Source organism: Molothrus ater, chromosome 26, assembly GCF_012460135.2.
Source record: "Molothrus ater isolate BHLD 08-10-18 breed brown headed cowbird chromosome 26, BPBGC_Mater_1.1, whole genome shotgun sequence".
NCBI lineage: Eukaryota > Metazoa > Chordata > Aves > Passeriformes > Icteridae > Molothrus > Molothrus ater.
Window position 1 is genome coordinate 607,054 of NC_050503.2, and position 26,819 is coordinate 633,872.

Sequence of the window (26,819 nt, forward strand, 5' to 3'; positions counted from 1 at the left end):
TTAAAGGCTTGTTTTTATTAAAAGACATCTTCAGAAAAGATATTTTAGTACAAAAAATGCTTAAAATACACAAACTACACTTGCTTTCCTTTCCAGCATTGACATTTATAAATTACACCACATTGTTATTAACACTGCATTTAAATATCAAAACAAATTGAAACAGAGAATTCATCAACGAGTCCAACATCCTACAAACAACTATGTACAGTATTTAGCAGCTAGGAGCTCTAGCACAGTAGTCAATATGACTTCAATAGGGCAGGATGCTTGGGAAGCCCCAAGACTGTAGCTTGGCCTGTAAGTTTTCAGGGACCTGTTTTGGCCACCTCTCCCCAGACACCCACCCCAAAGGCAGAGGTGGTGCCATACATCATGGTACACACCTAATGAAGTGTGGCTTCTTGCAGAGAAACCCTGCTGTCCCCTGGCTTTGTAGTACTGGGATACACATGCAGGACAGGTCCAGTCACTCTGTGAAGTGTGAGGTGTCTGGTGGAGGAAGGCAGCCCCTACTTCTGGGGTGCTGACAGTGACAGCAAGGCTGGTGCCACCCAGGGACAGTCACTGCTTTGGGTCTGTGCTGTCCCACTGCTTGTCCTACCCACCCCCCAGCAGCACTGGCAGGCAGCAGGCAGAGCTCCCCAGGACCTGGCCCCTCAGGCAACCAGCTGCAGGATCTCACCCAACAACCTTAGAGCTGGAAGCAGTTCTCCCAGCTCCCAGCAAATTCCAGCACAGCCAGAAATACAGGTCTTCAAAGGGAAGGCAAGTGAGCCTGAGGTCCCCCCTTCTGCACAGGTCACTCTCAGCTTTCCCACCAAGCCCTGCACCTCAGGGGGCAGAGGCTGCACAGATGGAGCTGCCTGAGGCTCACTGCCCCCAGCCCCTGCACAGGAGGCTCCAGGGGCTCTCACAGGGGGTACCTGGGACATCATTTGGCAACAACAGTGAAAGACAGGACATATAGCAAGACTCCATACCCAGTGCTGTGGTCCAGAGCAGTGAGACACTTCCTGTGCCCCTCCTGCCCCAGGCCCAGCTCATCAACACAGTACAGAAATGTTAAGACAGGAAAGCACCGGACAATTTCAACTTCTGCAGCAGCACATGGCAGGTCAGAAAACCCTTGTGCATGCTCTGGAGGTGGATCTCCCTCCTGGGACTCCTCTTCAGGTTTGGGAACTCCCATCCAGAGGTTCTGGCAACATGGAGCTGTTTTACTTTTAGTGAGGAGCAGTGTTGTGCCTCCAAAGGGCTTCTAACCTAGGAAGGGGAGGTTGTTTTCTGTAAACACCGAGTGATGGAGCTCAGGTCCATGCTCCACAGAGAAAGTCTCAAGTAGAAACTTTAGGGCTCTGCTTCCAGTGCTGCAGGTTGAATTTTCATGATGGTTGACTTCAGGGGGTAGTACCTGCCCTTCCATGTCTTCCAGAAGATGCCCTGCTTGCGCTCGTGCCTCTGCCGCGGGATGGAGCGGAAGTACTTCCCATTGAGGTTGGCATGGCCACAGGTGCTGAACCACCAGCCACCTACAAGGGCAACAAAGGGATAATTTTAACTCCTCGAAATTCCAGACAGAAAAAGCTAGGTTCAATGCAGCTGATGCCCCTATTTCCCCTATTTTTCTAGAGCTTCAGGATCTTAAAAGATCGCCTCATATACAGCCAAGGAGTCCCGTGTACTGGGGGACCTCTCACAGGTCTGACACGACTTCAGGCTGTGTCTGCAAATCCAGGCTGCTGCTCCTTGTGTGCAAAACCCTTCAGCAGCCAGGCTGAGGGGGGCCTCTGCTCTGCTTGAAAAGGTTCCATGCAAAGTGGCAGACAGCAAAGCTGCTATGAGGACAGATGCTTGGGCCAAGACCTGAATCATGAACCCTCCCCTCAGCTTCAGCTTCCCTCTTGGTTCCCTGCACAGTTCTTCCCAAAGAAGCAGCTGTCCCAGGGGACAAGACCAGCTCAACAGCAAAGGGGTCTAGTGCCAAAGGGTCTGGGTCCCACTGGACCACTACCAGATAGTGGAGGGCTGAAAGGGAAGTGTACATACTGGGATAGAAAACCTCAGACTGACCTGAGAGGTGTTTGGCACAGTTTGTGTCAGCTTTAAGGTCATGGTCACGATCCCGAGTGGAGAAGGGCAGCTGCCTGAATTCCCCAATGGCATTTTCCAGCTCTCCAGACAGAGGCCCCAGCAGGTTGAGTGTGTAGGCTGTGCTCTCTCCACCAAGACTGAAGACAAACTGAACCACCTGGGAATTCCCCTCCCAGTCTTCCAGCTCAATCAGGAGATTGTATTTTCCCTCTTGGACAAGGCGATGTATCTTCTCCAGGCCCAGCCAGAAGTCACCTGAAATAAGACTCATGACTTTGGCTGCAGAGACACAAACGTGCCATGAAAAGCAGAGATATGAGCAAGCTCCAGAGACAAACAGGGAAAACCTAGGACACTGCAGTGTTTGAGTCACTGTCTGGCACCTGCAGGACACATCAGGAAGATCAAGGACCCCTGCTCTGCAAGCACTGTCCCACCCACCCTTCAGTCCACAACTGTGCTCCAGCACAGAGAGCTCCAGAGACCAGCAAGGGGAATACCTTTTGCTGAGCTTCCCTTATCCCACAGTGAGAACATAGACACCATCATCCACCTACCACGAAGGTCTCCAAAGCCATTCTTGTAGGCATCCCACAGCTGGTCAAAGTCCACAGAGCCATCCATGCGCCTCTGGATCACTGTCCAGCCACCCTCTGTGGGAAGGGAAAACACAGTCACGGGGGGTTGCCATTGACCAGGCCACCCTGCCAAGTGCCCGGGACGCTGCACGGCTTTACCTGCGCTCATGTCACAGTAGACTTTGAAGGGCTGAGATCCTGTGGGCTGTACCTGGAAAATGCCACTGCTCCGCTGCCCAGCCAGGAAGAGCTGGTGGCAACCCTCTGGGAGCTCTGCAGGGGAAGGAAACAGCAACTGAGGAGATGGCCACGAGCCCCACTTCCTCAGCAGGTTGCTCCCACCACAGCCCCAGCACTTGCAGCCCTGGCCACGAGCCCAGCCAGCTGTGCTCAGCATGGCTGCAGCCCTGGACACGTGCTGGGGACAACGGCCCCTGACTTCAGCATCTTTAAACGCTGACCCCACATCTTCCCTTTTATTCAAACAGAGCTCCTTGGGCTTTCATCCAAGGCAGAAGCCAGGCTTTGGGCCAGGCTGGAGTGACCTCAGCTGGAGAGCAGGGCTCCCCATCAAGGAAGGACAGAGGAGTTCCCAGGTCCCTCTACACTCACAGACAGGAGTGGCCCGTCTGGGGTGGGGCAATGCCAGGGCCAAGTATCCCCATCCCTCACGAGGCTGAAGCAGGGTCAAGGGGCCTCAGAGGCAAAGGCAAAGTCCTGACATCAGTAAGGTGGCTGAGCATCCAGCACATGACCTCTTTCTCCCAGCAACTGTGGTGGTGGCAGACAGACATCCTGCTGGGCAGCCTGCCACCAGCAGGCACAGCGCCAGGCTGGGGTGACCTTTTTTCCAAGATACACTGACTGAGGCAAGGAGGGGGGGTGGACTCTGGGAGCCCCAGCTCATTGCAGGAGTGGATTGCCCAGGGTGAAGCCACACCCTTCTTCATCCTCCTCCATCCCCAGGGGCTCCCACTGCTCCTTCTGCCTCACAGGGACTTTGCCCAGAGCTGCCAGCAAAGCACCATTTCAACAGCTCTGATAAAAGGCCATCCAGGAACCACCACTCCCAGCACTTGGGAGAGATGAGGCAGAGGGAACCTGTTACAACACCCGAGTCAAAAGGCCACAGAAGGATGTGCAGGGACTTCAGCCCCAGGCTGCTGCACAGTCAAGGGGCTCTTTGTCAGCAGGGACAGGTGCCCCAGTCACCCCCAGACAAAGGGGCCCTGTTCTCCCCAGGCCAGGGTGGATGGGTTGTAGCTTTGGCTACCCTGGCTCACAGCTGCTGCCGGCATGACCCTGAGACAGACAAGAAACCTCAAGACAAGCCCTGGGCTGTGCTGGGGTGCTGGCTGTGGGGGTCTCCTCACAGTAGCTGCCCCAAGGTCAGGGCTGACACCACTATCCAGAGCAGCAGCAAGGACAAGCGCTTCCTCCAACAGCCAGGGGCTCCCTGGGGGCAGATGAAGGGGGGAAAAAGGGCCTTTGAACTGCCAAGAGTAAAAGCAGCCCTTGCAGAGCATCACCCCATCCCATCCTCACTGGGTGCTGGGGAGTCTTGACGCTGCATTGGGGTGAAGAGCAGAGCTCCAGCTGGAGGAAAGGTCAGGGGGGACCCAGGGGACAGAAAAATGACACCTGCCATCACCTTTCACCCATTTCCAACATATTCCTCTCTTTTCCTTCCTCTCTCCCCACAAAATTTCCCCTCCTTAGCAGGGGCAGTCCCTCTCCCACAGCCAGCACATCCCCAGGGCAATGCCAGGGCAGGACTGGTGCCACCATCAGTGCACCACAGGACAAGCTGTGCCGCAGCCGTACCCTAAACCCATGACACGGGGACTGAGGGCATTGTGCATCAAGGACCAAAACCACACAGAGCCCCCCCAGCAATGCAGGGGCTGAGTGCATCCTGAATATCCCCACCTTCTGGGTGGGGAAGGGCAAAGGCAGGGAAGCAAACCAGGCTCAGAGGAAGGAACACCACAGCCAGAGGCCCCTGCTCACATTGCCACAGCAGGAAGGTGCTGGGCTTGCCAAGCTCCTCACCTCCTCTTCTCACTGCATCTCCCAGCGTTGGTGGGATGGCGCCAGGCAGATGTTTGGTAGTCCCAGCATGCACAAGTCAACTCCATCCCTGCCTGCTTCTCATTTCTGGGCTCTGGCTGCACTCAATCCCTGTTCCCCTGGTGCCACAGGGACTCTCCAGCAGCTGAACAAGATGCAGCTGCTTGAACAGCCTCTGCTCAATCTTTTTGTTAGTTCCAGTTCACGTTGCACATCCAAACAGCACCAGCAGAACAAGCCCTCCTGGCTGCTCCTGTGTTTCCTTTTCCCTCCCCCTTTATTTAGCCAAGCAACACAACAAGGCTGGATCTGCCTTAGGCTCCGTGTTCACCCAACAGGATTTCCAGCCATGACACAAGGGAGGTCACTAACCTGGTATAAACACCGTCCTCAGGGACGGCAGGGCATGCCTAGAGCTGCCTGCATTGCCTCCCCCTCTCCCGCCCCAACCCAGCCCCATTATTTTGGAGTCTCAGCGCCACCGGGAGAGCGTGAGCAGGGCTCCACCTTTCCCCTACTCGGCTGGCTGCCAGCAAGCACAGGCTCTGCCCAAAGACATGATCCTCTTTCTGCAAGCTATTAAACCTCTCACTCTCCAGGCAGCTTTGAGCCTTCAACTTTCACATGCTTGGCCCCATGCCAGTTCTGCTCTGAAAAAACTTGTGTTCACTGGATGCAAATAAAAGGGTCTTTCTGCAAGGGCTGCTGGTGGAGTTCATCGCCGCTCCCCAGGGCCGCGCCGGCACCGGGCTCTGCCCGACCATGGCCGGGAGCCGCCGGCGAGGCCTCGCCAGCTCTGCCCCGCTCTGAAAGCGGCCACAGGTCCCCCGGGCACAGGGCCAGCCTGCCTGCTTTGAGACTTGCCAGAAAAGGCACAGCCTCGCCAGCTCTGCCCAGCTCTGACAGCAGCCACAGGTCCCCCTGGGCAGAGGGCACAGGGCCAGCCTGTGTGCTTTAAGATTTGCCAGAAAACTCACTTGACTTGATAATGAAAGGAAGCCAATTTGTTTTCTGTCAGTGATACCAACATCAGGGATTAGGCAAGGAAAGGGGAAGCTCACAGCTGGTGGGACAGAATTGGCGTGTCCTGGGTCTTTCCATCAGGGACAGAGCAGCACTGGAAGGTGCTGAGCTCACACAGCATCCGTGGGGGCTGTAGCTCCTGCTGCCTTCCACTATGCATTACAAACATTTCTGTAGCCAGTGTCAGCCAGAATGTCCTACATCTGCATCAGCAAGTAGCAAAGGTCCCAGCCCTTCTCCCAGCATAACCCAAGAGTGGAATCAAGGGTTATACTAGATAACCTCTAAAGGTCCCTTCCCACCCAAACTATTCTATGACACACACTACTGCAGGCAAGTCACAAAGCAGAGCTTGGAAAAAAACAGGAGAGAAGTTCTGAGAGAGTTTTCTGGCTCAGAAGTGCTGCTCTGAGTAAGGTTGACCCTGCACAGCCCCACTGAACTGCACCCTGGAAGAGTTTGAAGCCCCACATTCCACTTCTCTTCTTGTCCATGTGGACAAGCCTTTTGTTCTGCCCAACCAGCTTTCAGACACACCAGTGACAGCTCCAGGCTCTGCAGACAAGTTATCATGTGTTTTCCCATAACCATCCCTGCTAGGCCAGGCCCTGAGCAGGAATTCCTCATGCCTCCTCACCCTGCCTGGCTCCTGTGAAGATCCCTAGACAGCGGCAGAGGCAGCCCTGTGGTCCGGCTGACACAGCATGACAGCAGCTGCTCCTGGCCAGCAACCCCTGCAGGGACATCAGCTCCTGTCTGCAGGAAGGCTGCAGGACATGGCACAACTGGGGACACCTGCTCTGCTGCCCTCTGCTCTGCAGGAGCCCCTCCAGTCCTGCTGCCAGGGCAGAAGATGCTCCAGGCAGAGCCAGGAGCTGCAGATGGCAGCATCCACTCTCCTGCTCCAACGCACATTTCCCAGCGCTGTGAGCACCCACTGCAACTCAGCACCTTCAGCCAAGGATAGTACAAGCTGAGACACTTGTGTTTCATACATGAGTCTGAATATGAGCCAAGGGGGAGAGAGAGATACACAAGCACACAGCTCTGCTCTCAGGACAGGCCTCCCTAAACCCTACCCTCCTCCCACAGACAGCAAAGACACTTCACTGCCTGGTGTGAGCAAGAGTTAACTGAAAAGAGCTGAGACCCTTCCCTCCTCACCCCACACCTGCCAGTCCTTTTTGACAAATACCTGGTCTCAGGCTTTGTCTGCTTCCCACTGCATGCCTAACAACAGGCAGCAAAAAGCCTCTTTAATCCTTAAATTCCTGCTGGACTAACACTGGCCCAGAAGACAAGGATTCTGCCTGTGCTCCAGATCCACTCACTCTGGCCATATTCCCAAGCTCCAGCTTTTCAAGCAAATCTGCTCAGGACAAATGAACCTTTTGTTTCCAAAAGCTTGCACCTGCTACAGGTTTGCTCTGGCATGGACAAGCAGGGCAGCACAAGCAGATACTCACTCTGTGTCTGCAGGGGCTCCCCACTGCCATTCTGACTCTGGTTGGTGAGGTTGAGGCTCTTCTTCAGGTTTATCTTCCACTTTGGAGGCTGTGTTTTGTTGTGGTGTAGGGGAATTAGTAGATTGACCTAAAAAAAAAATGCACGAGTCAGAAAGGTTTTATCTCAGCTTGTTTCCCATTCCATTACTCAGGGGGGCAGATCAGCCACACACCAGCCACCTCCCGTGGCCAGAGCTGCGGCTGAACTTGCCTAGAAACCTCGAGGAACAGGAGATACCCAGTCCTGGCAAAGCCAGAAGCAATTGTGGTTTTTCACACCCATGCTAGCTAGTTTATTCTGCAGATGAATGCAAAGGCAGAGCCCAGGGAGGCTATTCCCACCCACCAGTTCCTGCTATTGCTCCATACAAACTCTCTGGAAGCATGCAGGCTGCTGCCCTCACACACTGATGATCCCCTGCAGCACGGGGACCAGAGCCGTGGCCCCTTTGGAGTCCCCAAGGCCAGGGAGCACCAGCACAGCCACCAGAGCTGGCACGGCAGGCGTGTCACACCAGGGTACCCACGGCATGTAGGGCCAGGCTGGGGGCTGCAGCACAGGACAGGGGCTCACCTTGCTCTGCAGGCTTTTAATCTGCAGGTTCTGCTTGTCCAGCTTGTACTGCTGCTGCTTGATTTTCTGCAGAAGCTCCTCGATACGCAGGTTCTGAGCATCCATCAGGGACTGCGGGGGAAGAGCCAGGTGAGCCCCATCGCTCCAGGGAGCTCTGGCTGTGCGAGACCCCCGGGAGGGCGCTCCCGGTGTCCCCAGACCCCTCTGCTCTCCTGACGCTGTCCCGGGACAGTCGGGTCTTTCCCACAGTCGTCCGGTGTTCTCTAGCGGGTCTGGGGTGTGTCCCCCCCACCAACGTTCCCCGCTGGTGCCGGTGCAGGGCCCTGTCGAGTCCTCTCCACCCAGCTCCCCCCGAAGTGCCCCCCGCGCTCACCTGCAGCGCCCCCAGGTCCCGAGCGCTCTGGTTCCCGGCCGGCCGCGCCTGCAGCGCCAGACGGACCCGGCCCTCCAGCCGCTCCAGCCGGCCCTGGATCGCGTCCTTGTCAGCCGCCACCTCCTCCAGCCGCTGCCGCAGCGCCTCGGAGAGGTTGAGCAGCTGCCGGCCGCGGCCCTCCAGCTCCCGCACGCTGCCCCGCAGCCGCTCGCCGCGCTCCTGCGCCTCCCGCGCCTGCCGCAGCAGCCGCCCCAGGGAGCTGTTGTGGGCGCTCAGCCGCCCGCCCAGCTCCCGCAGCTGGCCCTTGGTGCGCTCCACGTGCTCCTTCAGGCCGTGCCCCAGCTGCAGCAGCCCGTGGGCCAGCACGTTCACCTCGTCCCAGGAGGCGAACTGCGCCCGCCGCTCCCGCCCGGCTCCCGCCGCCGCCCGCCGCTCGGGCCCGGCTCCCGGTGCGGGCGCGGGGGCCGCGGCCAGCCCCGCCGCGCACAGCAGCAGCGCCGCACCGCCGAGCTGCATCGTGCCCGCTCCGCTCCCCGTGCCGCCGCCGCCGCCCTGCTTTTATGCCCCCGTGGCGGGGAGGGCCCCGCACCGGCCCCTCCCCGCCCACCCGGCCCCGCCGCTTTGTTCGCCCTCTCCGGCGGCCACGGCTCAGGCCCCGTATCCGCCGCCTGCTCCCGGTCTTGTCCGCCCTCACCCCGGGCAGCCTCGGTCCCTGTCGCTGAGCCCTGCCTGCCCCAGTCCTCATCTCTGCTCTCATCCTTGTCTCCGTCTCCATTCCTGTCCTTGTCCTCGTCTCCATCCCTGTCCCAATTCCCCTCCTCATGCCGTGCCTATTCCCATTTCTGTCCCCATTCCTATCTGCTTTCCTATCCCTAGGGGTCCCCGTTCCAATCCCTACCCTATGCCTGTCCCCATGCCCATCCCCGTTCCCATCCCTGTCCCCATGCCCATCCCTATCCCATCCCTGCTGACTGTCCTGCCCCTCATCCTGCCCTGGGGCCCCTGATCTGCACCAAGCCCTGATGCCTGGTCCCCCCCTCCCGTGGATGCGCCCGTGTCACCCTCCGAGGCTGTGCCCCTCCGGGCCGCGCTGGCCCCGGGCGGGAGGACCCTGTGGCACAGAGGGACCCTGTGGCCCAGAGCTCTGCTGGGGGACCCTGTGGCCCAGAGGAACCCTGTGGCCCAGAGCTCTGCTGGGGGACCCTGTGGCACAGGTGGGTGCTGCCAGTCCTGGGGAGGGGGCGTGCTTAGGGTCAGCTCCTCTGTACACCTGAGGGAAGCAGAATGTTCACTCCTCTTAACGTTCCTGGTCTCCAAGAGCAACAAGGATGAATAGATCCATCTCTCACTACCCTCCCCCCACAGGTTTCGATCACCCCCTTGAAAAATGCGCATCTTATTGTATTTGTCAATGTCTTGGTTTCTGGTTCTTCCTTCTTGTTCTGCCTTTTTCTGCTGGCTTAAAGGGATTTTCAATTCTCTGTGTTTTCCCTCCGTGAAGGAATTCACACACCGCGATGGAGCTGCTGTCGGCTCTGCTCGGATTGGAGCAGATGGAGCCCTTCTGCTCCCTCCCCACGGGGCGCTTCCTCCTGCTGCCCCAGCGCTCCATCCCTGCTCTGCACCGCGCAGCCTCGAGCAGGGAGCTGCCTCTCCTCCCGCTCTGGGTTTTGGAGCCAAATCCGTGCTTCCCCTCGCTCTCGGGTCTGGCCGATGTGAGCCCCCAGTCCCGGGGCTGCAGCCCCCCGGTTCCCGGACCGAGCTCCTCCACTCCAGCCCTCGGCACTTCTGCCTCCATCCCAGCGCTGCTGCTCAGAGCCCTGAGCTCAGGCACGGCCCCGGGGAAAGGCTTTTCATCTTGGCCGAAAATGCCTGGCAGGAGGATTTCTCTTTCCAGGAGTCCCCACGCCGTTTCCAAGTATTTCCCAGGCTGATGCTGTCCGAAGGGTGAGTGAGAGGCTTCAGAGAATGCACTCAGCAGCAACAGCTCAGGGTGGAGTCACAGAGGTTAAAGAGGAATTTCAGAAGTTCCAGCAGGCACACACTCCAGAGAGTCCCAAGCCCCCTCCCCAGCCACTGTTTTCACATTTATTTCATGGTCAGAAGGAATTTTTCAAGTGAGGAAAGAGGGAAAAAACCCCAGGTATGAAACACTGCAGGAGAAAAAGAAGCAATAAAAATGTGAACAACTTCCTTCAAAATCTTTGTGCTTCGGGGCTGTCCCTTTGTGCTCTCCCTGGCACTGTTGCTAGAGAGGATCTGGGGACATAGAGGTGGTGGTGGTGGGGAGGGGGCTCCATTGCCCCCCTCCAACAGCCTTCTCTGCTGCGCCTGGGGTCCCTGCAAGGCTCTTTGGGGGCCTCCAGCTGGCCTGCGCCCCCTTGCCCTCAGGTCATGGCCCCCCTGCCAAGGACAGATCTGCCACCATACCCACCACCCCTGAGTGCTGTCAGGGCTGCCAAAAATTCCCAGATGGAATCTGAAAAATGAAAATTCTCCTTTTCAGCTTGTCTTGCTGGGTTTTGGCATCCCAGGAGGGAGCGAGCTGGCAGGAGTCATGCCCATGGAGCTTGGAGCTGGAGCACTTGGCACCCCAAGAGCCCTCTGGACTGGAAAACACCAACCCTTGAGTCACTGGGACAAACAGGGAAGCACAGTTTCATGTGTTGGCTGTTGCTGTGGGTTAAGACGTCAGGCGAAATGAATCCTGTGTGAGCTCTGCTCCCTCCCACCATTACCCAACACTGCAGCTTGTCCTGGGAAACCACAGGGTTACTCCGAGTGCTGCAGCAGACATGTTACCACTGGTTCTTTTCTGCAGTGGCAGCAGAGAGGGAATGTGAGAAGCCAAGGCCTGTTGAGAAGCCGCATGATTTATGTGTTTTCCTTTGGCTTTGTTTTCCTATTGCAACTTCTCAAGTTTGCCCTGAGAAATACACATTTTTAAGGTACACAGTGCAAAGCCCCCAGGGGCCATGAGCTACCTCAGGCTAGGAATGACCACAGGCTGATGGGAAGGTGCTCTCCACAGAGCCAGGTGCTCTTGAGTTTAAATGGAGCTTACAAGGGCCTGGCCAGCAGAGTGTGAGCTCCTGGGGCATTTCTCCATGCCCTGCTCTGTCCTCTGTGGGAAAGGGCCGTGGTCAAAATCTCTGTAGGGTTCCAACTGCCCAGCTTGGCTTGGGGCCAGGGAAGGATTGAGGTTTGGTCCCAGGGGATGAAGGACTCTGTCCCCTGTGCAGGTCCTCAGGAGGGACCCCATGAGGACACTGCCCCAGCCCAGTGCCTTGGGACCCAGAGCAGCACAGGGACCAGCAGGGCACAGCAATGGCTCTCAGAGCTCTCTGTGGGTGTCTGGGTCAGCCCTTGGGCAGGGAACAGCAGAGTCCAGAGGAGGTTGTTTTCTGGGGAGATTCTCTCAGGAACCAAGGGATGCTCCCAATCCCATCCTCCAATGCCTATCCTTATTCCTATCACTATATCCATCCCTATCCCTTCTTCCATGCAGTCCCACCAGCTCAGACATGCAGGAAAGGCAGCATCACCAGCACACTTCACAAGTAGCTCCTTCAAACAGCTCCCACAGACATGGTGGCACCCCCCATCCCCATCCCGTCCCATGCACGTCAGGCTGGGAGCAGTGGGCTGTGGGCAGTGTCTTTGTTCCCTGCCTTTCCCCACCCCGCTCCTTCCCAGGCTGACCTGGCAGGTCACTGTGTGAAAGTTCAGCCTGGTCTGAGCTCACACAAATTCCTGCAGCTGCTCAGCCCCAAATCTCATCACCAGGAGGGAGGGCTGGATGATTTACAGGAAGGTTGCTCACAGCGCTGCTTTGTTGTTAGAAATTGCAGACGTAAGGGAGACTCCAGAGAAAGGGAGTAGGATGTGTGAAATACATCATCACAGCTTCAAGGATAAATTTAGGTTTTCCAGAGGAACCTAATTCTGATTCAGCAGAGGACGGGAAAAATCCAGCACGGATTTCCTACTGGCCCCCCCGGGCACAGCAGCACATCTCACCCAGACAGGCACTGGCAGCATTCCCGGGCAGAGGGGTTACCCCATCTCCCTCAGTCTCTGCTCACACCTGGTCCTGCAAGGATTCATCCACTGCCACCCTGGTCTGGCCCAGCTTGCTAAACCCCCACCCCCAAGGTCACCTATTCCCCCTCTTCCCAAGCAAGTTTGCTGCCTCAAGCTTTGTCACTCTCCACTGTGGAGTACAGTGCTGGTTGTACCCCAACCCTCACTGCCCCGAGGGGACAGCAGGGTGGCACAGCCTGCCAGAGCACAGCCTCATCTTTTCCCAGGGTTGGGAGCACCCCCTCACCCTGTCAGAGGACACCCAAAACTTCTGCTCTTGGCTGCTTCTTGAGCAGAGGTGAATTTCCAAGCAGGGTCAGTCAGAAAGACGGAAAATTTGCCACAGCCATCCATCCCAGTGAGAAGCATCTCCATGGGGAGCTCAGCCATGTCCTGGGCTCCAGCCCCACCCTGTCTCCCCTGGCTTTCCCTGCCCGCACAGGGAAGCCCTGGGTAAACCCTGGCAGCCCAAGTGAGGCAAGATGTTGTTACCCAGGCTGTATCTTCAGAGGTTACAGAGGATGGGTGAGGGTTGCAGCCACACTGGGGTTCCTCTCACCTGGGGAAGGTCCTGGGGCCCATTAGCCCAGAGCAGGGAGACCCATTTTCATGTTTGAAAAGCTGACCTAAAAGGCCAGCAATGCTCTCATTCCAAGCAGTCTCCTTATTTTCCTGGCGAGCCTGGATGAATGTTATGCAAGGCTTCACTCCCCTTTATTCTTCCTGCCATCCTGGGCTCTGTGGGGAGCACTGGGGTTACTGTGTAGAAGGTCACACATGCCAGAAGGCAGGAAACCAGAGGGCTTGGGGTAACGTGGGAGGCTTTGCAGCCAGGGAAATCTGACCCTTATTTTTTACAGTCATCTCTTGGTTTAACCAACATGCATTTCACATTAGGGCCTCTGGCTGGCTGATCTTGCAGCTGAGGGCTCGGAGAGCTCCAGGTTCCTGGGGATGAGGCTGCCCCAGGTTCCTGGGCATGAAGTTGCCCCTTGACATACTCAATCTGCTCACAGGCCCATGTGGGAAGGGCTGGACCACAAGGACCAGGACTGGGCTCTGCTCTCCTTGTGTGACAATGGTGGCTTCTATTTTATCAGCAGCCTTTGGCCAGTGACAGAAAATGGATTGGGTAGAGCCTTTGGTGGGCATGAGGATGACAGGGGATTTCTCCTGTATTTTCTGAACATCCTTTCATTTCATTCATAGTTTCTGAAAGGAGATGCCCAGAGCCACTGGAAGGAGAGAGCTGCTGTGGCAAGTACAAGCAAAGCCCACAGAGTTTATCCACAGCCCTGTTGTCACTCCTGGCCACCCATCTCCTCCTCTGTGATGGGGACAGAGGCAGCTCTGGCACTGCTTGGCATTTATCAGGCAGCATCTGCTGGTGGCCGTGACCCCTGTGTGCTCTGGCACAGCCCCTCCCAGGCTGCGTCTCCTGACGCAACACAAACGCTTTTTTTGGCTGCACTGTGTGAACACCCGCCAGGTCACTTCTGCTGCCCAGGAAAGGCTTCAGCTGTCCCAGCACATCCAGGATGGGTGTCCACAAGAACCCCTGGGGATGCTCCTTCCTGTCCAACACTGTGCTGGGATGGGTAAGAGCTCTGTGGCCTCCTCACCCACAGCCAGCAGCAGCCACATCCACAAGGGCTCTGCTAGAGCTCTGCCTGTCCCCATGGGGCCACAGCTGCTTTTCCTGCTGGGAAGAGACTTGCGGGAAAGTGCAGCAGAGCTTTATACGGGAGGATGACAGGGGGCACGTTCCTCATGCAGCAGCAATGAGAGAAGCACACAAATTTTGAGGTACCGTCCTGAAAACCCCAGCTGGGGATCAAACCTCTTCCCACTCGTGTCCCTGCCTGGTTTGTGGCTGTGGCACGATGGTGCTCGGGTTCCTGGGCTGGCTCTGCTGGCCGAAGCTCAGGGAGAGGCAGGGCCGTGCCTGCAGGGACCGGTGATGTCTCCCCACCCCCGCCAGCTGCATCCAGCTGCGTGCTCAGCTCCCTGACAGCCTGTCCGGGAACAGCAGCCTCGGGCTGCGGCTGGGAACTTGGGCTATTTCCTGCTGTAAAAGTAAAGGGAAGGATCTGCAAAATGGGGACCAAAAAAAGTGATGAAAACGAGGCTTGTCTGTTGCATGCATTTTCCAAATGGAAATATATCTTAACCTTTAGTCAAGATTTTCCTGCATTTTCATGCTCAGATTCTGGATTTTTCTAGATATTTACACCCTACCTCACAGCACATACAGGCATTAGGAGGAGAAAAAACCTGTGAAAACTTGAAAAGAAACAGATGAAAACGCCCCAAAGCATCAAGAACCCCAGCAGCCCGTTTCCCACCCCCCTCACTGGTGAAACACCGACAGTGCCTGGGGAAGCTCCAGATCCCCAGCAGGGCTGGGAGAGAAGAGCCGGCCCCATTTCCAGCCCTGGCTCTTTCCCTGCTCTGACAGGGACTTTGGCTGATTCTTGGATCCTAAACTGAGTGTTTTGCTGCCCACAGGGTGTCTCTGAGCTCTCCCCAGAACAGCAGCACTGTCCCTGCTGCAGGGTTTGGCTTCCCAAGAGGGGCTGCCCAGCACCCAGTACTCACAGGTACTTCCTCCGAGGCATCCCACAGCCAGAATCCATCCCCAGCACTGAGATCCATCCCCTGGGGCATCCTACACACAGAACCAACCACCCCAGCACACAGCACCCACAGACACTGCCTGGGGCATCCCACACTTGGAACCCAGTACCCAGCACTCACCAGAACCTCTGCAGAGGCATCCTACCCCCAGCTTTCCTCATCCTCAGGTCAGAGAGGAGCATGTGCCATGCAGTGGTTCTGCTGGGACAGGGCAAGGACAGGGCAGCATCTGTTTAGTTTGAGTTTCTTAAAAAAACAAAGGCTGTGTGGTTTCTAACTGGCAGACAGGTGTTTCCATTGCCAGGACTTTGCTCAGCACTGATCTGCAGGTCCAAGTCTGTGCCTGAGCTTTGAGCTTGGATGCTGTTGTTGAACCACCTCACTCAGCCAGAGCTGAGCACGTGTCCTTGGGAGGTGCTCAGGTTTGACATCTGGTGATCCTCCATGCAAGAAAATTCAAATACCTAGAGAAAAATGTCCTGATTGACAGGAATGCAGCTACACACTCAGGGGGCCTGGAAACTGTTTCCCCATTGCAAAGTGCAGAGAAAAGGCAAATTCTGAGTCCAAGAAAACCCTCCCATCATAAAAAAGGAGTCCAAAATATGGAGTTTCCTGTCAGTCAGAGTGGCTGAGGTTGCCGTGATGATGAGCTGGCAGTGATCACCTGAGAGCATGGAGCATCCTGGCTCCTCCATTCCAGCTGGAAAGTGGGATTTGTGTTGTGGAGTGTCACTTTTAATGGTGGTTTTGTGGTACCCTCTTGCTAAATGGACATTTCCAAACCCACCAGATCCGTGCCCTCGACTGGGCAGAAACTCTCTTGGGAGAAACTCTCTAGGGAGAGAAAGGTCAGGGTGCAGAGGGCTGGTCCCAGCCTCCCCAGTGCCCTTGCCCATGAGGTGTGAGTTGCCCCAGGGAAGGGAAGTCCCCCCGGATGCCTTTCCATGCATTTCTGACTTTCATCAAGAGTCCCCCTGGACCAACCAGAGAAAGGCCACCAGCAGTTTCTGGTATAGGTTCCTTCTCCTGGTGTGAGGCTCCCCAGGAACATCCTGTCACCAGCCTCCCCCAGGACCCTGCAGGAAATGTGGATATCAACAGGAGAGTGCTACAGCAGCAAGGCTGGACCTTCTGTGGCTCAGGGCTGCCTTCAGCACCCTCGAGCTGGGGCAGTTTGTGAGTTGTGCCAGCAGCTGTGGCTCAGCCCTCACAGCTGGAGCTGGGCTGGAGGAGTCCCAGCCTCACCTGGGTGCAGATCCCAGGTGCTCCCTGGTGACACAGGCAGGGCTGGGAGCTGCTGGCACTCGCTGCTCTCCATTCCATGGGTCTCACAGGGTGCTGATGACTTTCTGGGGAAGAGCCTCAGCACAGCCTCGGGGCTTTGGTGAAACCCAGCTGTGCAGCCAGTCCAGGCAGTGCTCCTCTGCACAACCACATCCTGTAGATGTTTGCATCTCCCACTCAGAGCTCCTTGGGATGATTTTGTGGGACATCAGCAGGACCAGGTAGGAGGGACACTGTCCTCCTGGCTTCTTCCCCAGGATGGTTTCTTCCTCTCTCCCAAACCTTTCTAACACCCTAAGCTGGTGTGAGGGATGGAACTCTGCCTGGCTCTGCATCTTCTTTATCCTTGGACTTCAGGATATTTAGCAAAAATAGCTGTCAGAAAGGGGAAAGTGACCTTTGCCATTTGAATAACTGTTTGCTGTGTCAGCACAGGCACAGAGTGTTTGGGGGTTTTTTGCAAAGTTCCAGCAGCTCTGAGCCAGGGCCGAGACATTTTTGCCTCTCTGTTTGGCAGCCGTGAATAACACCGGGAATGTGGCCTCATAATCCCTGCTCAGGGAGACACCTGGGAGAGGAGGTGCCTTCCAGGGAATGTGAGTGCTGACTGTAGGATTCCCTGGGTGTCTCCATGCCAGAAACGCTCCCCTGACTTGTTGACCCTCCATGGAATGGGAGAGGATAGAATGGGATGGAAGGAATGGAAGGGGTAATCTTCAGGGGGGGATGGGAAAACTAAGGCTGCAGACATGGAATGGGAAAGGCTGCAGGAATGGGAATGGGCTCAGGAATGCCACAGGGTGTTTGGGATTTAGTACCAAATCCTCACCCCATGATAGTCTTTTGAACACACAAAACCAAAAGCTGAAAACCCGTCCCACTGCCTTCTTGGTTCAGTCCAAGGGCTCAATCTCCTCTGCCATGGGGGCACCCAGTGGGTCTCCTGGGGAGCTGGGAGCCCATCTGGGGGCCCAGAGAGCCAAGGCCAAGGCAGCTGAGCTGGATCCCCGGGTCGGGGGCCCTGAGTACCCTCAGAGTGCTGCAGCTGAGGGCCCCAGACCAGGGAGCTGAGAGTTGCCCGCAAGTGACCGGGCCCACACCTGCCCCTGTGGCCTTTCTGGCTGGCTTGGAAACCCAGCCCAGAGAGTGAAATTAGAACCAATTAAACATTAAGCTTGGCTCAGGCTCAAATCAAACTTTCTACCAATTTTAGCTGCTTGTTGCTCTGGAGACAGCATGCACTGGAGTTCAAGTGACGCAACGCAGAGGGGATTTCTGCTCGCGTGGGGCTCGGGGCCAGGAATAGACACGAGGGCTGCCAGTGGCTGGAGCAGAGCAAGCTGAGGTTGGAACCAAAGCACAGAGAGGGCAGGACCTGCAGCACCTGATGTCTCGTTTGAAAATTTGCATCTTTCTGCTTTTAGATTCATTCTTGCTCAATTAATTCTTATCCTCTTCCAGAGACAAAAGGAGCTTTAGAATCAAGGAGAGAAACAAGACATTGATTAAATCCTCCAGCAAAGACCCTCCTGACCCTCCAGTGAAGGAGGGATGCCCAGGGTCCCACAGAGCCTCTGATGCAGTGTGGGGGTGGGCTGGGTTTGATGGCCAGGCTGTCACTCTGGCAGTGCCTGGAGAGCTTCCACAGCCACCTTGGCCACCTCGAGCAGGGACTGATGGGCAGCACAGCTTGGCCCAAAGCAAACAAGGCTGAGGTCAGGAGCAAGGACAGCGGATGGCAGCGCTGCTGAGAGGTGGCACCACCCACCAGCCGCCCCTGACAGGGTGATCCAGGGGCCATGGGGCCCTTGGCAGCACCAGTGGGTGCCAGCTGGCAGCAGCCCTGCAGCAAACCCATCACCACCTTTACTGTGCGTGGCAAAGAAGGAAACCACCCCTCTAAAGGCATTTCCCATCTGCGGAGTGTAGGCAGGATGAGACCAGGTGATGTCACAGGGGCTCTCTCACAGTCCTGCAAGCTGTGCCCAGCTGATCTCCGGGTAACACAGTCCTGGCAGCCTCAGAGAGACCCTGTCCCAGTGCCGTGCTGTGGCGCTAAACCCTGCTGGGTGGACAACAAGTGACCAAGTGAGCCACCAGGCCATCTGTCACCTGAGGGATATCACAGCCAAAAAGAAATTAAGCCCCCAGTTACCCACTACAGCAGCACTTTAATACAGAGAAATGGGAGATTTCAGGTTCTGCAAGGCCCATGAACAGTGACACTCTACTCTCTGATTTCACTTGGAAGGGACTTGGAGAAGGCAAGATGCCATTGTGATGGGCAGTGATCTAAGAGCCAGGGCCAGCTGGTGGGCTTGGGGCAGATGGGGCACAGCTGCTCACCCCAAACCACACCTTTGAGTGCCCTGTGTGGAGATGGGCACGAGCAGCCACGTGGGACTGAGCTGTGTCCTTGCCCGTGGCACCAAGGGGGTCACCCTGCTGTGCACTGAGTGCCTTGGGTCTCAGACACGGCTGCAGCACTTGAGACGGCTGCTGGAGAGGCAACTGCCAGCCCTCATTTGTGTTACCCTGACAATATTCCCCATAACTGACTGAACAAATCATGCAGGGCTGTAAGAGCTCCCTAATTAACACAGTTATTATTAGCAATGTCAGGACAGGTTTGAAAAAGGCAAGTTCAGAGTCCCTGTGCCTGAGAGCAAATCCCAGATGACACTGGTGTCCTCTCTGTCACTTGGGAGTTGTGACTGCATCTGAGCAGTGGGAGCAAGGACATCCCCGGTGCCAGATGGGTTGGATGGGCTGCACAGGCACTGGGCCAGGCATGGGAGCTTTGCACAGGATGAGTGGGGTCGTGTTGTTGCCAGTCTCTCCCCATGAGCCAAGAAACTGCTCTTGGCTTGTACCCAGGCAAATCCCAAGGGAATTGGACCTTCATGACTCAGGCCAAGACTCCTGGTGATGCCAGCAGCTGGGTGTGGAGGGGGAGCAAGGTGAGAGGGTTCTGCTGGGTGCAGGGAAGTGCTGCCCATCCTGCAGTGCTGCCTCTTCCCCACATCCCAGACTGCCCCAGCTCCTGCCTGGGAGCTGGTGGCTCCAGTGCTCTTTGCTGTATGTAGGGCAGCCCCGGGGTGCCTGCAGCAGCTTGTTCACTGCCAGAGCTCCTGCTGCTCCTGCTCCCCATGGAGTGCTTGGAGAGGCGCCTAATTCATCCTTTCAGAGCAGAGATAAGATGGATTAAGGCCTGCTGAACGGTTGCCAAAAGAATTGCCATTAGGCCCTGGAGGGCTTAATCTCCATGAGACTAAAAGCAGACAGGCTGCACCCACAGCCAGTCCTGTCTGCCAGGGGATAAACACCCAGTGCAGGATTTCAGGGAAACCTTTGGAGGCTGAAACACATCCCAAAGGGTACACGCTGTCTTGAGTGCCCAAGGCTGGGTGCTGGATCCCACACTTCCCCCAGCTCCTAGGGGAAGTGGCTGAGTGAAGTGCACAGGACTGTGTTGGCCACTGGAGACTCAGACACCTCTGTGCCTTGACTCTTCCTTTCCATGAGCTTGTCTCCAAGGCTCCTCCATCCTGGCAGTGTTATCTCCTGCAGATTAGCTCCCCAAAGCTGTCCTTGCCTGTGTGCTTCTCAGCTGACTCACTTTTGTTATTTCCTGTCCCTATCTCTGATTTCTTTGCTGTCCTCACACTACCATTCCCCAAGGTCCAGCTCCTCTCCAGGTATCCCTGACCTCACTGCTGACATGTTCCCCAGCCTCCAGGCTGATTTCAGGGTATAATAATGTCCCTTTCCATGGAGCCAGAGCATGGAGGGGACAGAGTTCCCTCTCTCTTCCCATGGTGACAGACAACCTGAATTTTGCCCCTTGCAGCCTGCCTGGGACACATCCACAGCCCTGTGTGGTCAGTGCTGTGCCCAGCGTGACCATCACAGCTTGGGTAAGGCAGTGCCAGTCTGGTGTCTCATGCTTGCTTGGGAGGAAGTGCTGAGCCTGGCCAGGGGGTTTGGACCTCTCTGGAGAGCCAGACCAAGCAGGGCAGGGTTTGCATTGCAGTCAGATCTTGGTGGTAAGGACGCTGTGCCAGGTGCCAACAACCCAAGGGATCTGACCCCACTGGCTTTACACCACAGCCAACGTGTCTCAGGGCTAGAGACAGGGAGAATGGGCCCCATCAACCACAGCCTGGAGAGATCTCTGCCTATCTGGCCATCCCACAAAGAGGGATCTTGAGTTCATTTTTCTGCCAGACCCTGGAAAGAGGCAAGGCACTGGCAGCATGCCAGGGCAGTGCTTATGACAGCAGCTTTGAGGCTCGTCACACCTCCTCCCTGAAAAACACTGACATCCCCAGTGCCATTGTCTCTGGACTTTTGTTGACAGGAGAGGTCTCACAGGCATCCCTCTCTCACCAGCATTGTGTGGGTAACTCTGGCTGCATTAAAGCACAGCCCCTAAAACCTCCAGCCCCAGCCCTGAGCCCTTCCCTCCAGTGCTTCAGGGTTCCCCGAACCCCCAGCTCCTTTCATACAGGTTAGAAACCCTCCAAGTTCACTGCTGTCCCCCCTGCCCTTCCACTGCCATCCTCGGCCCTTCCTTGCCTGTGCCCTCCCCTTGCAGCCCCCCAGGATGGCACCTGCCTGTGGCCATGGAGCAGATGGAGGCTGGGCACAGCTCTCCCCTCTGCAGTGGCATGATGCAAGCTGTGCTGGTGGCGGTGACACACTGTCCCAGCAAACAAACACAGCCCAGCCTGTGGTGCCATTGCAACAGCCCACACAGCCAGGGACAGCCCCGCCATGTCTGCCACAGCCTGGGCTGGCAGGGGCAGCTCCTCTGGTGCAAACACCGTCCCTGCACCCTCAGGGGTGATCTTTGACTGTGCTGTGGCTGCCAAGACCAAGGAAGGACACAAGCAACCTGCATCCTGATCAGTCTCCATTCCTGACAGCGGGATGAGCTCAGCTGGGGTTCTGTGCTGTCCCGGCAGCCTTGCCGATCTCTGCACCTGCTGTGCCCTATTTCTCTCTGTCCCATCCTTGCCAGTCTCTGCACCTGCTCTGCCCTGTCTCTCCTCTGCCCCCAGGGCAGAGCAGGGCTGTTGGGGACATGGAGGCCCTCAGCTGATCCCCTAGGGGCCTTTTGGAGCTGCCCCTAAACTCCCTGTGGGCGCAGCAGGCACGGGAGAAGGGCCTGAGGCCAACATGAAGCCATGGGGTCCATGGGGTCCATGTGGCCCTGGCTCTGGGACTCTCACAAGTCACGGGAGGAGCCGAGGCACCAGCACGGTTCAGAGCAGGAGCTGAGGGCACCGGCTGTCCCCGAGGGTGACACAGGGACTGCCACAGCTGTGGAGCCCAGAGGGAGCCAGCAGTGGCACGGCAGGGTGAGCAGTGATGGGCAGATGGAGGTGAGGGTTGAGCCGTGCTGGGGACACTGGGCCTTCCCCACGCTCTCTTGATGTAATATTTGTGGGAGCAGTGTGTTCCAGCAGTGACATAAACACAGAGAAGCAATAAACTTGTCTTTATCTGTGGAGCCTTGAGACCATCTAAATTAGGAAACAAAGGAAAAAACAACAACTCCAAAGGGCTTTTTGCTAGCTGAGCTGAAAATAGAGCAGAAGCCGGGAGGGGGAAGTTCAGCCCAAACAGGGGCATGTGGGAGCTGGGAAAACTCAGCTGGCCCTGGTGCCACCCCCACCCTAGCCCAGAGCCAGTCTCTGCCTGGGAACACACTCAGGCCACTGTCCCTGGCCACAGGGGGTGATGGTGGCCCCGGCAGCACTGCTCCCCCAAGAGTGGCAAAGGATGCTCAGCCAGGCTCCGGGTCCAGCATGGTCTGTATGACAACACGCTGCCTGTACCTGTGCCCTGCCTTTTGGGCAACCTGCCTGGAGCTATCTCCTCTCCTGGACCCTTCACAGTCCCTCCCTGTCCTGATCCTCCAGCAGGGCAGTGCCCTTGCTGCAGGAGCCACGCTTGTGTCACAGTCCCTTCTGTAAGGCACTGACCTCACCCTAGCTTGGCTCAGTGCTGGCCTCACATGGGCAGAAGCTGATCCCCAATGCTCTGAACCTTGGCCCAGCACTTGGTATCTCCTGGGCATGGACAGTGTCAGCTCATTCAAAATTAACTATTCTGGGTCATCTTTCTCACAGAAGACAATGACATTGAAAAAAATGAGGGTCTCACCCAGGGATGATTGTGAAGACAGGTTTGCATTCAGATTTACCCAGCCCCTCAGCAGGCTATTACTCCTGCATTCGGATTTACCCAGCCCCTCAGCAGGCTATTACTCCTCTTCTCACCCCTGTGGTCCCCCAAACTGTAAAGTTTTATGGTACTGTCATCAACCATCACCAGCCTATTGCCACCCATGACCAGCCCCTCACCATCTGTTGCCACCCATCCCATATCCATCCCCATTACCCCAACACATCACCACCCACCACTAACCCACTGCCACCCCTCACCAAGGAGTCACCCCCCCTCACTAACCCAGCACCAGCCAGCACCATCCACCAAACCATCACTGGCCCTTGCCCACCCATTCCCAATCAGTGCCACCCACCCTCACTGGGCAGCAGACACAGCCCCTGTGGTGATGGCAAAGTGTGGCCCGACCCTGCATGGGAGTGGCAGTGCATGGGAGGCTGTGGGGGACAGTGCTTGTCTCTGAAGGTGAAGCACTGGTGGCAGTGAGCTGTGGGGTCAGCTCTGCCAGCCCCTAGGGCTTTTTGGGCTCTCAGATCACAGCTCGTGTTATGAAAAGCATAAATTATTAATTGCAGCTAAGAAGAGAAAGGCTGTGAGCTGCTGCCTGCTCAGAGCTGCTGCTCATCTCTGGGCTCTGCCCGTTTAAAGCAGGTCTCACATTTATATTTCATGAGTGTGTCCCTCAGCAGCAGTTTTACAGTGAAAGGAAGGAGCAATGCACACTCTGCACAGAGCCCAGCAGCCTCCTCCATCCCAGCCTGAGCCCTGTACTGCTGCACAGGAAAACCCTCCCCAGGCACTGAATCCTGCTTTCTCAGAAAATTTAGGACAAACCGTTAGGACTTGTCCTGTGCTTGTCCACAGGCAGGCTGGCACAAGCCATCCCTGTTGAGGTGGGTGCTGAGAGCACACAGAAAGCTCAGCTCCATGGAGGTTGTCTCAGCCTAGAAGGCTTGTCTGGTCCTGAGCCCCAGCTGCTGGCCCGTCAGAGCAAATTCACCTCACGCCTCATTAAAAATCTGGGGCTCAGTCCAGGCCCCCACCCCAGACAAATGCAGTGGAGTGGGGTGAACCCACACAGCCCCAGCACTGGGGGGACATCCTGCAAAGACCTGTCCTGCAGAAACACCTCCTTGGCTCAGTGCTTTGGGCACCTGCCAGGTCCTGGACTGACCTGGGACCTTTGTCCGCTTGCTGGGGTGATTTGGGGTCTTGTGATGGTGACCTGGGTGCCTGCATTGACAAGTTGGGTTTGTGCCCCATGCAGCTCCAGCAGGAGTCTCCTCCCCAGCACCCCTCGGAGTGGCCATCTCCCGTGGGCGGCTGTCAGCTCGGGTTCAGCTCTTCCATCACCTGCTCTCAGGAGCCTGTCTGCTTGTTTGTTCTTGCCTGAACCCATTAATTAACCTGAATTAAAGCATCATTTGAGCTGACAGTGCTGGGCTTCCTTGCGGCAAGGATGTTCATTACGATTACCACCTGGGCAAGGAAATTACAGGAAAATTCCTGCACTGCCAAGGTCTGGGAATGATCCACCAGCAGGATCCACAAACCTGGGATGGGGCTGGGATAATGGCAAAGAGTTTATTCCCATGCAGCTTGCTGGAAACAGGAGCAGATGCAAAACCCCTTGATCCTCTAGGAGCAAGGGGCTGTGCCAGGGGGATTTAACCCCCATCCAGCCTAGGGATGATGGGGAAAAACTGTCTGTGATGCAGTAGCTGCATGGGGTTTGTGTGGGACCCACCAAAAATCCCCTTCCTTGGAAGAAATACAGCCCTGGGATGGGCTGCAGAGCCACAGGCTATCTCCATCCCTGCCTGGGGTTTCCAAACCTGTTTGCACAATGCTGTGGCCATCCTGACCTGGTGCTGGGGCTGGCCCCCTCTGACCAGCAAGGACATCCCATGGCCACTGGGCTCATGGGGCTGTGATGGACCCTTCCCTCTCTCTGCACCCACTGTCTCCTGCCTAAGATGTGTTTTTTCTTAAAGGTGAGTGGAAATACAGAGGAATCCTTTTGGTGGGAGAGAGGAGCGTGGCCAGGTCAAGGAGCATTGCTTTTAGCCTTTTGCCCCTGTGAGTGACCAAATGGTGGAGGGTCCTGCCTTTTGCAGAGGTCCTCCTCCAAGCAAGAATCCCTGAGGGCTCCCAGACCAGGAGCAGTGTGGGGGGTGCCAGTGGCAGTCCCTGTGCCCTGTGTCAGGGATTTCCAGTGGAGGTGGAAGGAGTGGAAGCTGAGGCATGAGCAGAATCGAGCCTGTGTGCCCCAGCGCTCTGAGCCTGCCATGGTGCTCCTGTCCCCACAGCTGTGCAGCCCCTTCCTGTGGCTGTGGGCAGATGGAACACTGCTGCTGAAGGGCAGGAAATGCCAGGGAAAGGCCAGCTGAGCCAGATTTTAAAACTAAATTACACCTTGACTTTTTTTACCAGCTTTAGCACAAAATGTGATCCCTGTCAGTGAGACTCAGTGGGTTTGGATATGTTCATCTTTGCACTTTTCCATGCCTCTCTGTAGCCCCTTTCCAATACCTTGGGTATGCAATGCAGTTTCTGTGCTGTATGTTCTCACTTGCCCAATGAATAATCAATTTAACTGCCATATGCACTGTTCATCGAGAAAGAAACTGCTTCTTGCTAAAGGTGTGAAAGTAAGTCATGTGTAAAATTAGCTTAGCCCTCAGATGGGAATTGACTCCAAAGCAATGGAACCTGCCCAGGCTCCCAGGAGCTGGACCATTTTCAAACCAGCTATTGCTTTGCAGAAGAGGGGAAATATTTTCCCAAAATGTGGGAGGAGGGCTCTGGGGATTCAGTAATGGCTAGGTGGCAGAGGGAAGAGCAGTCACTACGATGAGCCCGAGCTGTGTTCCCAGGCTTTGAAACAGCCAGCCAGGAAGAAAATGTCCCAGCACCCAGAGGGAGCTGAGGGCAGCTGTGCCCAAACAGTGCCTGGCCATGGGTGGCCTGGGCTGGGGGTGACCCTGGCCAGCCCCGCTCCTGGGCTGCTGATCTTACACACTACAAATTGTGTTTCTTTTTGTTTTGAAGAAAAATGAATTTCTGGGGTGGGATTTGCCCCCACTCCAGGGATTTGGACATTAATTTGTAATGGGGATTAAGAGTTCAAATCCCTTAAGCAGCTTTTGCAGCCCCATCCCTCATTCCCCTCACTGCCGAGACCCCCGGGCAGCCCCACTCAGGCATGGACAGTGTCTGTGAAACCCCCACGTCAGCAGGGCCCTGGGCACACTGGCACTGGCATCACATCATCAAGGACCCCCTTGCCTGCAGGAAGCAGGGACATGGACACCCAGCCCCTGGAGGGAAGGCCCCAAGAGCCTGGCTGGAGGTTTCACTGCTGGCTCCATCCCGACCCTGGTCACTGAGCATCTGCTGGGGCTGGGGCAGAGCAGCATGAAGGGCTTCTACCATCCAAGACTGGCATGAGCTTTGGTAAAGGCTCTGATACCCCCTTAAACATCTCCAGTTCAGCTGTGCCCCTGGAGTCTCCCTTCCCAAAGCCACAGGGCTCAGCCTCTGCTCCAGGGTAGGAGGCCTGCTGGGAACTGGGGTTTAAGGCTGGTCCCCCCAGCATCAGGCACTCCTCAGGGCTGAGGAGCAAGTGCCATGTTTCCACCGCAAGACTCTTCTATAAATAGACTGACACCATTTCTCTGCTTAATTACCATGGACTTTAAGGCTATTTCCACTGTATTTCAGTTTTGCATGTTGATTTCCTTATGACATGCCCCTGGGAATCTCTGTCATGGTTTAAAGAGCAGAGCTCACTGGAAGACAAGGGACAGCTTCAAGAGCCCAGCATCCAGGGCAGTAAACCCAAGGAGAAGGATTGTCCTCCTGGTTTGATGAAGGGAAAGACTGTGGGTGTGCTGTTTCCAGCCAAAGACTGCTGGCAGCACGAGGGATGCTATGGCAGGGAACAGAAACCTGCAGGAGGCAGCTGCCAGGGCTCCCTGTCTGGCAGGACCCTCAGCCCCGGGGTTGGCCTCAGCAGGGGCTTAAGGGAGAGCGTGGCCCCAGGTGTGGGTACTGGATCCCTGGGATCTTCACCCCTGCCTGGGAAAAGGGCTCCACACCACAGACATGTGTGGACTCCTTCCTGGATTCCTCCACAAGGTCCTGTCCCCAGCTGGGAGATCTGGGGGAGAAGAGTGTGAATTTGGGGGTGTCCACCTTGGCTGTGCCCTGGTGATGTGGCACAGTGCCCTCTGTCCCCTGGTGTGACACTCCTTGACCCCTGGCATCACCCCCTCCCTTGCTGAGGGCACAGTGGCAGAGAGGGTTCCTGTCTGCCCTCAGGGCACCCTTGGGCTCTGGGGATTCCTCTTTCCAAGGGCTTTGGGACATGGGGTGAGGAAGGGGCAGCCCTGAGGCTG

The 26,819-nt window shown here is 56.4% G+C and overlaps 1 protein-coding gene across 1 annotated transcript; it reads right to left on the reverse strand.

Moving 5' to 3' along the window:
* Window positions 1-8,733, reverse strand: ANGPTL4 (angiopoietin like 4). Its single transcript, XM_036399642.2, has 7 exons — window positions 8,218-8,733; window positions 7,845-7,955; window positions 7,232-7,358; window positions 2,832-2,945; window positions 2,652-2,747; window positions 2,074-2,349; window positions 1-1,532 (listed from the first exon to the last, which is right to left on the reverse strand). Exons 1-7 carry the CDS (start codon window positions 8,731-8,733, stop codon window positions 1,351-1,353), a joined length of 1,422 nt encoding a protein of 473 aa, XP_036255535.1. The 3' UTR covers window positions 1-1,350.
* Window positions 8,734-26,819: the final 18,086 nt, after the last annotated feature.

What these genes read in the sequence shown, in the direction of transcription:
- ANGPTL4 (XM_036399642.2), bottom strand. Translation starts at nt 8,733, where the DNA reads ATGCAGCTCGGCGGTGCGGCGCTGCTGCTGTGCGCGGCGGGGCTGGCC. An exon ending in GGAGCCCCTGCAGACACAGA is followed by an intron (nt 2,946 to 7,231) that starts GTGAGTATCTGC and finishes CTTCCCCTGCAG; the next exon opens with AGCTCCCAGAGGGTTGCCAC. An exon ending in CTACTGTGACATGAGCGCAG is followed by an intron (nt 2,748 to 2,831) that starts GTAAAGCCGTGC and finishes CCCTTCCCACAG; the next exon opens with AGGGTGGCTGGACAGTGATC.